Raw genomic sequence first — 10,974 nt, forward strand, 5'->3', positions numbered from 1 at the left:
ACACCGCACGTGTGTGTTTGCAGTGCAGTTGTGATCTCCTGTGAGCATAATTCAGTCTCAGTGTGGAGGAAACGCAGTGGACGAGTCGCCTGAGGATCCTCTTCCTTCTGCTGCATGCTGCTGCAGACTCCTCCACCCGGAGCTGAGCCCCAGGTGGAGTGCGTGTGAAAGGGGACGCCGCCAGCCTCCATGGCTCACTCGTCAGACCCGTCCCGCAGGGAGAAGACCCCCGGGACCCAAGGGTCACACACGGCTACACGTAACCTCTTGCGGAAGAAGGAGCAGCGTCGGCGTGGAATCCGATCCTCCTCGCCCATGGGCCGGGTCATCCTCATCAACTCTCCTGTGGATGGTAAGGAGGAGTGGTGGTGCAGCGCATGTTACAACCTGCAGTCTGCAGTCTGCTGTCTCAACTAAAGTACAGATAGTCACCAAAAAAAGTCTCTTTAAAGTACTGATTCTCAAGTGAAAGTGAAAAAGTACAGACTCTGACACGTACTCAGGGTATAAAATTAAAAAGTACATTTCCTATAGTTCTTTTAAATGAGCCCATAGATGGGGAATGTCTTGCTGCTCTGATTCTGCTCCGTCGGCCATGTTGGCTGCTTCACTTTCATCAAAACACCTGAGTTTTCAGGTATCTGAGAGCTGCAGTAAACAATGAAGTCACAAAATCAAACATCTTTTTACGTCTCAGACTTCAGCCGCCAACTACAAATGGAGACCAGAGAGAGTAACACCTGCAAAGTACAAACATAAAATGTTTATTATCAGCTTTGGATTTTAAATACATTTTTTACCAGCACACTATTAAACCAAGTGTGCTTCAAGCAGTATTTCAGTTGTGAGTGTGAGAATGAGGTTATTTTAAGCTTTTTATTGTATTTTTAATGCACAGGATTGTAAAGTTGAACCTGAACATAAAACCGATGCTTTACAAGCCACAAGTGTCATTTTGATCATCACAGGAGGTCCGAAGACTATTTTAATATCTCTATCATTTAATATATTAGCGACAAAAAATTATAATAAATGAAAAAATATTTAGTCCCTCACCCCTGTAACATACCAGCTAGTCTGATAACTAAAATATTCTGTATTACTATAATAGTTATGGTACCGGAAGGTCCCCAGAGATCTGTTATCATTAATGATGCTCATTCGATTATTGACAAACCGTCCGTGTGATGTTTGTAGGTGGGGATGACAGCGAGGACCTCCACACGATCACAGTGGATAAGAGTGTGGACGGAAAGCTCGGCTTTAGCGTGCGTGGAGGCTCCGAACATGGCCTCAGCATCTTTGTCAGTAAGGTGGAGGACAACAGTACAGCCGGTAAACTAACGCACCACTACGATCGAGCCGCTGGTATCATGATGTCCTTTTGTAGGTGTGCTAACTGATGCTCACACTTTCTGTGTGTCTGCAGAGGAGGCAGGCCTGCTTGTAGGTGACAAACTGGTGGAGGTGAATGGTATCAGCCTGGAGAGCATCACGATGAGCAGCGCTGTGAAGGTCCTGACGGGCAACAACAGGCTCAGGATGGTGGTGAGACGTGTCGGCAAAGTCCCTGGCATCCGCTACTCCAAAGAGAAGACTACCTGGTGAGAGAGAGTTATTCCTCTTTACTCCGTTTATAATAAAGATATTAGACTCTGACTGACTGGGAAAATCTTGCAGGGTGGACTTGATACACAGGCGCATGGTGGTGGAGGAGAGCGGACGCACACCTTCGGACACCAGCTCAGGAAGCGCCCTCCAAAGGATCGTCCACCTTTACACCACCTCAGACGACTACTGCCTGGGCTTCAACATCCGTGGGGGGAAGGAGTTCGGTCTGGGCATCTACGTCTCCAAGTAGGTACCTGTGCCATGAAAAAGATCAAATTAGTCATCAAGTAATCTCTTGGCTCCTTTTACTGAGCTGTTTATATGTCATTTCAGACTGGATCCTGGTGGTCTGGCCGAGCAGAATGGAATAAAGATGGGGGACCAGATCCTGGCGGCCAATGGCATCAGCTTTGAGGACATCAGCCACAGCAGCGCCGTGGAGGTGCTGAAGAGCCACACACATGTCATGCTGACCATCAAGGTGAGATTGTGCAGCTGACAAGAAGAGAAGACTGTAGAAACCCTAAAAGATGATATTTTCAAAATAATTTGCACAAAAGATTATAAAATATCATCTTAAGTGGAAGGTTTATATTGTAACACAAGAGCTACGGGTTCAAAATGTTTACATGATATTTATGCTTTGCTTTCAAGAAAAGAACATGTTTGTTTAATTTTTTAACACTTTTAAGAGACAACATGACAAGAAAACAGCTGTTCAGTATTTCCAGTTGAAACAAGATGATATGGCAACTATGGTGTCAACAGAAACTACTGGTTTTGCCCCTCTGTTCAGTGGTCATAAATCATTAACTTAAATTGTTTTCCAGGAGGTAACAGTGGTCCATTTTAATAGAAAAATATCTAGAGTTCTTTGGTACATTGGTAGATTTTAATGGAAAAGGAGTGTTAATAAGAAGTGGGAGCCTAAAACGTAGAAATAAAGCAGTCTCAGTTGAATGTGGGGCTGTTTGGTGTTGAATTCAGAGTTAACGCCGGGCTGATGAGAGCGTATCACGTTCCATAAGGACTCCTTGTTATTAGAAAGAATGTTCTTTCATCACTGCCTCCCTTAGGCGACCTGACATGCATTAACTTTCTGACCTGTTTCCTACCTTTCATCTTTAACTCTCTCACACATGAAGGCCAAATACAAACTACACGAGCCGCGCCGCTGCACAGTGGACGTAGCGGCGGTTTGTGTGGCAGGGCCGACAGCTGGCACGCAGTCGTAATATTCCTCGCTCACTTTACTTGTCGGAGCTTGGGTTTCGCGCTGTGAAAAATAGCCAGGCCGTGTGCATTATTCACCAGGCAGCTGGGATCAGGTGCTGATCAAAGCTTAGACGTTTTTTTTGGTGCAAGTTTTGTTCCGGGATCCCTCACTTTGCTCCGTGGAAACTAGAGTTAGAAAGCATCCCTACTATCAGAGGTTACTAGAAAGTCAAGAAGGGAAATGTGTTTCTCTTGGAGGTGGAAGAAGTGTATGGTTTTGGGTCTGTGCGAGCTTCTAGGGTTACTCTTTATCAAATATAGCGATCCCATAAAAGTTTCAAGGTCTCTACTGTATCTCATTTGCATATCTGTGGCCATATCTTCACAGGAAGCAGGACGATACCCTGCGTATAAGGAGATGGTGGCAGAATACAGGTGGCTCAATAAGCGTATGTATCTATTTGTGTTATGTGAGCCTTTGTGTTTGTGTTTTTGTCTGCATGAGGCTCTATCTGTGGATCTCTAAAGAGCACATGACACTCGGTGATAAGCTTAGATACATTTGAGTCGGCTGATCTCTTGTTTTCCCCCTCAGTGGCCAATGGCACTCAGAAATCTTCCTCCCAGGGTTCGGACTCCAACTCTTCAGCCTCCTCTCTGTCGTCTGGGACTCCGGTCAGCTCTCTGAGCGGCCTGTCACAGGTCATGTTCCCTCCCAGCATGCCGTTTGGTTCAGACATGGTGGACGTCTGCATCTCTACTGAGGACCAGAGGTCAGGGTCAGCTTCTCTGTACACGTTTGAATTTCCCAAATTTTGGCGTTAAAATTTGAAGCAACAGTAAAAAAACTTTGTGTTTTATGAAACCTTGAACTTGGTGGTTTATTTGTGCAGGTCTGACTCGGAGCGAACAGAGACTGCTATCCAGACGGACCTCCCCTCTCAGAGGACACGCAGCCTGGGACCAACCACTCTGCTCAGAGACACGGTGATCCGTGCAGACGAGGACCGGGGGAGGAAGGAGTCCCCCAAGACGGCCGTGCTGCTGGCTCTCAGTAAACCAAGCCGACCAATCAGCAGGTCCCAGAGCCAGGTCACCGTGGCAGGTGTGGCAAAGAGAGAGCGGCTATTAAAAGAAAAGAAAAAGCTAATTGAAAGATTTGATAGTATAAAAGACCTACTCTTACAATCCAATCACAGAGATCAAGCAGAAGAAAGAGAGTAAGCAGAAGGGGAAGGACCCGGAGGAGAAGAGCACCCTGCAGCGCTCAAAGACCTTCGTCAACCTGCTATTCAGGGGTGGACGCAGAAGAGACACTTCCAGGGGGCGCTCCAAGTCCCTGGCCACCGACAAGGCTGGCAAAGGTCACTGCAGTTTTGTGTCCCTACAATGCATTAAAGATGTTTTATTCCCACACATGAAGTGTTGAACAGAAAGTTGGATGCTTTTTTTGAGAAGATGTTGTCACTTGCTCTGGTTGCTGTGTGGAAAACTACTGTGAAGACACAAACAGATCTCATCTCTACTAATCTAAAGGATATTAAGACAATAAGACCACATACTGTAGGATTTAGAAATGTTACAGCGGCTCTCATTACTCTGTTTATCAAACAGTCTTTTGTGAGTAATGATGGTTTTGTGATGACGCTCAGTAACCCAACGATTTACTGTCATTTAGTACCACAAAGGTCTAGTTTACTCTTATTAAGTCAGCTGGACTGCAAAGAGATGTTTGTGGTCCATAGACATACATCATATGACCCAAAGCTGATTCTCCCCTGTGATGTCTTCAGAGAGGCGACACGCGATGCCAAACTCTGAGATGCTGGGAGTGGTGGAGGGCATGGCCCGCAGGCTGCTGACTGAGGAGGAGGTGGCTGCTGTGATGAAGACGTGCCGAAGGGTAAGAAGCTTTGTTCAGCGCTGCAGACAGACGGAGACGTCGTAGTTTGTAGATGTGGTAAAACCAGCCTTCAGATTTGTTTGTGTTTATTCTATTTATCACACAATTCCTTTATATCAGTTCTAAGTTTGAGTAACTATTCAAGTCATTATCAAGTGGATGCTGAATCACTGATTTTATCGTTCCTGTCAACAGTATGTTGCAGAGCAGTCGGTGGAGAACCTGATACGCCACCTGCTGGCCGTGCTGGACAGACCTGAAAAGCTGCTGCTGCTGAGGGAAGTCAGGTAAGACGGGTGAAGACAAGAAAAGGGGACTAATTAATAGATGTTTACTCCAAAGTATTCTTTGATACAGATACTAAGTCGGTGATAAATATTAAGGTAAACCATGGTCTAAAATTGGGGACAATCACAGGACAGTTACAATTTAATTTAATTTCTCCATAAAGCTTTTGTAAAGCAGATGTCACTGCTAAAATATATACAGAAATACACCTTTACATGTGTGCCTGCATGTAATGAATGTGGATAAACTGGAGCCTCCACTTCACCCAGTCGTGGGTAAATCCAGCCAGAGAAACAGTAGTATTACAAACACTGCCAGAAGGGGATTAAATATTTTTCAGGATAATCCTCCCAAATCCAAATGTTTCACAATAAGACGCAGGTGACTAATTAAAAATCTTTTGTAATCCAGCACAATGAAAATGACTGTTTTCTCTCCTTCTGTCAGGATGCTGCTTCCTCCTCGTGACCTGAGTGCGTTCAATAGCATGGTGACCCCCCTCGAAGTCGAGGCCTACGACATCCTCAAGTACCGTTCGAGTGCGTACGATCCAAGCTGAATGTCAGAACCTGTGCCAGCGTGTGCAAAAACGGCTGAATGTAACAAACATGCAACACCAATCGGCTCTGAACAGTCCTGGTTATGTTCTCTTCTCTCATCCTTTAGTTAAAACTCCTCCTCTTCGCTCTCCTACATCTGGTCGAGCACCCAAACGCAGACTCATCACTCCCATCCCAGGTCAGTACCTTGCTAATTGTACATTTGTGTTTTTCTGTAGTTGTAGCTGAGTGTCATTGTGTTCTGAGGGAGATATCGTTCCTTTTTATTTCTGCCACGAAAGGAAAAAAAAATGTACCACTTTATAATAAGACTACCTAATACTGACATTTAACCAAAATTTGGCGTGTCTTCATATGGTAAAGAATCAATTTTGCACATCAAATTATAGCCTATCGTATTACCAGACTCACAGTGATGGCAGTATTATTTACCTTGACACATGCCATCAGGTTGTTATACACAGTTGTGATGTTTCCTGTTGGATCGTATCATTAATAAATGGTGATGTGTTTTATATTTCACACTAAGGTAATTTCTAAATGCTTGTAAAATGGTTCCAAAAAAATACATGAAAAATCAGACATGATAAAAAAAAAAAAGTCAAATCAAAATTATGAGATTAAATAGGAATTATGACTTGTCACTTATCGTGCTTAACTTTTCATCTATTTTGTTTCTCTTCCTTGCATTAATGGACTTCCCTGCATCCCATTCTGTGTTAAAAGTGCACAGAATATGACAAATACAACCTGTGTTTCCCCTCCAGATTACAGAGGAGGCTTTGAGCTCCACAACACTGAGGAGGTGGAGAAGGAGAGTCACCTACTGGAGGAGCTGGAGAAGCTCAGTCTGTCTGGGCCCCGGGTGTACAGGGAGAGGCCCCACACCTCCGGGTCCTTCACCCCGCTGCTGGACATACCGGTGGACGGATATAACGCAGAGTCCCGAGACAGCAGACCCCCCTCTGCCAGCGCCATGCTCCCCAACTGGCTTCTGGCCCACAGCGATGACTCCCGCCCTCCCCTCCGAACAGACATCGGCACGATTCGCTCCGTCCACTTCGACGAGGTTTCACTGCACGCTACTTCAGAAAGAGGACGGTCCCCTTTTAGAAACGGCCACTCCAAAAGCACAAAGGAGAAAAGTGGAGACGGGGGTAAAGAAACTGTGTTCACACTGCAGAGTGCCGCCCGCAGGAGTCGGCCCTCGTTGTCGCAGGTTTTCAGTTCAAAGTCTGATCAGCACAAGGGGAGCGAACGGATGAACGGCCATCAGGCTGCAGATGAGAACGGACTCAACGGCTCCGACCCTGAACAGGAGTACCAACTGAAAACTGTCAGCATCTCAAAGACCAAACAGTCACTGGGTAAATGTTAACGTCATATAACAATACACTGTGTCAACATTTAAAGGGTTAGTCAACCAAATGTCTAACCAGCCCTCTATCAGATTTCACTAAATCCTACTAGTAGTAGTGAGTGCTGTGGACTTTAGTCAATAGTACGACTTGAGCACCCTCCAGGTTTTTAAAAGCTTATTTGAAAACAAGTTTCACTCACGCATATTTCTCCTCTTTACACATTCTTCTCTTCAGCTTTGTAGCGCTGCAACACTCTCAAACCACTATCAATTTAACAGCCACTTTTCTTCTCTATTACAAAGCTGGGTCAAATGTGACTAGTGTTCCTGTAGGTGCACATAAATATAAAACATGACTGACTGTTTCAGGCATCAGTATATCTGGTGGGATGGAGTCGAAGGTTCAGCCGGTGGTGAAGATCGAGAAGATCTTTCCTGGAGGAGCCGCCTCTACGTGTGAAGTGCTCAAGGTGACTCGACATTTCCTGACCAGAGACTCTGCAGGGTTCACCAAAATTAACTTAAGACTTAGATTCTAAGTGTTCGAGCATGATGGGAAACCAGTATCATATATTATTCTATCACAGTAGTACTGCAGTACTAAATGAATGCAGCCTAAACAGTAGAGAATGGATTACTCAATTAAACTATTTTGCCAAATCTGCATATGACAATTATAACTTGACTTAAAAAATCCAATGTAAAACTTGAATACCTTGTCTTTCAAGAAAACTAAATTCAAAGCTTTGAACACAGTAGTGATGATTTCATGCCTGTCTGTTTGTATTTTTAATACATTTGTACTATAACTGACTTCAACTTTCTCCTCTCATGCTCACAGGCTGGATTTGAGTTGGTGTCCGTGGACGGAGCCTCCCTGCACGGAGTTACCCATCAGCACGCTGTCGACATCATCCGAAAAGCCTTCAGCAACAAGGCCAAAGACCCCATGGTGTTTGTGGTCAAAGTCCCCAAAAACCTTTGAAAAAAGGGACTTGAGAGACACGTGGTGAATTTAGAAAACTGTCCGTAAGAAAAGCTGCTTTTGGGACAAACAGAGACTTGAAGTCCAAACACGCTGATGCGCTCTGAGGTCAGGTATGTAATTTTGCCATTAATGTTTAAGTTTAAATGATGACAATGGACACCGGTGACTGTCGCTGAGCTGGTCACAGGACTTCAGAGGGATTAAACAAATGGATGACTACATGAGGAAAACACAAAGTTGACATGGATGCAGCAAAAGTCATTTGCAGTAAATGACAAAAATGGTGCTCCTGATGCCTTTAAGTCACTTTTATCACAACCCAGGAGCCAACGTAGGAGTTTACATACACACAAAAACAATATGGCTGGATGGATCACGGATCAGGAACGTATGTCTCTGCTTCTGAATTTTTAAATGTGAAGGAAGCTGCAAAGTGTAACCTGAGTGCCTTTTGAAAGCCAAGTGGATAGAACATATAGAGCTCTGACTCCTGCTGTTAAGTTGGCTAGAAGTCTAAACGTCGACCTGCAGAGGGCAGACGTGAGCCGTTTGGAGACATTTCTGATCTGTTGAGCCGCTTTATGAGAAATATTCTGAATCGCCCCGCATGCCACACCAAACCACAAACCTTAAAACGTCGCTTAAATGTGAAAAAGATCAGTACTGTAGAATAAACAATCCAGGTTGCCATTGGACAGAGTTACAAACTAAAACTGTCTTATTTCTGCAAAAACTCTGTGTTACGAAGACAAAATCATGATATCACATTGGAGTGACTATAATTTGGTGCAATAATACAGTTAAGGGAGAAATAACATCTGTTGTGAGACTTGTATGAAGTTAGACAAATCTATGTACTGCACACAGCTATTAAACGTTGTCTTTTTTAATTAAAAACATAGTAGGTTTGTTCAAGAAATGTACAGCATGAAAATATACATTTAATGTCTTCATACAAAGATCGTGGATTATAAAATTATACTGAGGAACCAGAACAAACATCCACACAAACATCAATATACAGGCGTTGTATCTGTGGGGGCAAAATATAATGTGCGACATTGCTTTGGTCTATTCACAGTGGATATGTTTTTAATTTTGAGTTGGACAGACATCTGTGGAAGAAAACTATGATTTATCGGGATTATTTACAGAGGATGATAATTCAATTAGCAGTGATGGAGGAACACAAAATGGTGTCTTGGCTGTATTGTACAAGGAAGTAAATACACAGAAGAAGAAGAAGAAGAAGATCCTGTACTGTTAAGGTTGGTGGAAAAACAGTCACGCCATGGTCAACACAGTTTACACCACAACACCCAGTCAGTGCATGAGTTCCCTTCAGTGATGTAAAGATCTTAGTAACACATCACCCGCACACAGGCATCAGTCTTTTACCAGAAAGTAGTAATATTTTCTCTAATTATAATGTACAAGAGCTATCCGGGGTGTGCTTTAGAACTTAGTACTTTAGGATCCCTACAAAGATAAACCTGTGAGATTGTTTTTGCTTAACTCGAAATGTGGTTTTATCACACTATTCAAACCCGCCAGACTCCATTGAAAAAAATGAGAATTTTACTTCACAGAGCACTGGAGTGGCTGGTCTACCACTGCCCCAATTGGTAAGTTTGTGTTATTATTGTTAGAACAATAATGTTATTATTGTTGGACCCAGTTAACACTTAAAAACATCAAATTCATACAACAACTCAAACTAACTGAGACAGTGGTAGGCCAGCCATGTAAAATCACTGGTTTTGTCAATGGAGTCTGGCTTTGAAACAAGAAATCCAATCGTTGTTTCTGGTTATAAAAAAAAGACCTTACAGGTTTCCCTCTGTAGGGGTCCTTTCTGTAATGTTGTCACACACTTCAAATAACAATCTGAGCACGTTTAGTGGACATACTGATCTGGCACAGTTGCCCTGAATGGATACATTACAGCCATTTTAGCCCGTTCACTTGGCATTTTTGGCTGCCGAAGTGATCTACTGGACAAATTCCACAACTTTTTGAACCAAAACTATGTAAAACTGCGCCCAAATTTAAGAGGGGGTGGAAGAGTTATCCTTGAATTCAGTGTCTCTCTTCAGTATAACAAACGTACATACAAGTAAAGTATTAGCTGACTCATAATTAGGTGTCTGTTACTGAGACTGACTTTAAGACCGCAGGAATGGGTGATATGAGGATATACTGTACACCAAGACACTATAAATTTCCCAACCATGTTAGATGTTGTCATAGGGTTTATATCACAATCCCTCCAAAATCTGAGTTTCCTGTCCAGGTCAAAAAAACTGGTTCTTAACTCCTCACAGGACTCGCAGCTCTATTTATCTCCCTTTTAACATGTCTACTTTGTTAATCAGTGCAACGTTTCAAGTCCAAATCAGATCTTGTTCTGTCTCTTTACCTGACAAAGAGCCTGTTTGTGCTTCAAACATTCTAGGTTTTCTAACATTACTAAGATTTGATTGGATTTTTGCATTAATGTGATTAAGTACCTTCATTTCTTGCATATTTAATTTGCTGGATTAGGGAAAAAAAAACGACATTGACTCGGCTTTATAAATATCCTTTTAAACAGTTTCCCAATGGACGTTTTCACAGAAGGAACTTTAACATGTCACTGCAGGAGAAGCAGAGGTGTAAATAATTGAATTAATGATGGCCGGATTCCATTTAACTGCTTCGGTTTCAGGTTCCTGATCTGGGTTTTGGGCAGGTGTGGACCTTTGCTTGTCGTAAGAGGAAAAGCTCAAGTGAAACACCGTTCATTAACGGAGGCTCGGTTCCAGTAAGTGTCACATTAAACCATGACAGTGAGCCAGTAAGCACAATACCGGGGCCCTGGAATTGAGTCTCTTTGTATTCCTGTATTATTAATTAAACCCATGCTTCTCCCGCTATGACATGTCAAAATGTCTGCTGTGATTTTCCTGAACATTTACAACATCATGATACACAGATGATTAATAGTGCAGTATATAATTATTGTACATCTACCGTGGTTGAAGTTTTTATCTATACCTCCTACACTTTG

At 43.1% G+C, this 10,974-nt stretch overlaps 1 protein-coding gene across 1 annotated transcript; it reads left to right on the top strand.

Annotated features, from left to right (window-relative positions):
- Nucleotides 1–189: 189 nt before the first annotated feature.
- On the top strand, nucleotides 190–8,929 carry LOC139219872 (PDZ domain-containing protein 7-like). The gene is made up of 16 exons (XM_070851873.1): nucleotides 190–352; nucleotides 1,198–1,335; nucleotides 1,430–1,604; nucleotides 1,681–1,857; nucleotides 1,945–2,092; nucleotides 3,215–3,275; nucleotides 3,422–3,599; nucleotides 3,720–3,931; nucleotides 4,026–4,184; nucleotides 4,620–4,729; nucleotides 4,925–5,016; nucleotides 5,465–5,556; nucleotides 5,684–5,755; nucleotides 6,345–6,944; nucleotides 7,307–7,407; nucleotides 7,779–8,929. Exons 1-16 carry the CDS (start codon nucleotides 190–192, stop codon nucleotides 7,920–7,922), a joined length of 2,622 nt encoding a protein of 873 aa, XP_070707974.1. The 3' UTR covers nucleotides 7,923–8,929.
- Nucleotides 8,930–10,974: the final 2,045 nt, after the last annotated feature.

The sequence above is a fragment of the Pempheris klunzingeri genome, chromosome 20, assembly GCF_042242105.1.
Source record: "Pempheris klunzingeri isolate RE-2024b chromosome 20, fPemKlu1.hap1, whole genome shotgun sequence".
In the NCBI taxonomy this organism is placed as follows: Eukaryota; Metazoa; Chordata; class Actinopteri; order Acropomatiformes; family Pempheridae; genus Pempheris; species Pempheris klunzingeri.

Excerpts from the sequence above, each read along its gene's own strand:
- LOC139219872 (XM_070851873.1), top strand. The coding sequence starts at position 190 with ATGGCTCACTCGTCAGACCCGTCCCGCAGGGAGAAGACCCCCGGGACC. Across the intron at positions 2,093-3,214 it reads ATGTCATGCTGACCATCAAG|GAAGCAGGACGATACCCTGC; the intron begins GTGAGATTGTGC and ends ATATCTTCACAG. Across the intron at positions 3,276-3,421 it reads ATACAGGTGGCTCAATAAGC|TGGCCAATGGCACTCAGAAA; the intron begins GTATGTATCTAT and ends TTTCCCCCTCAG.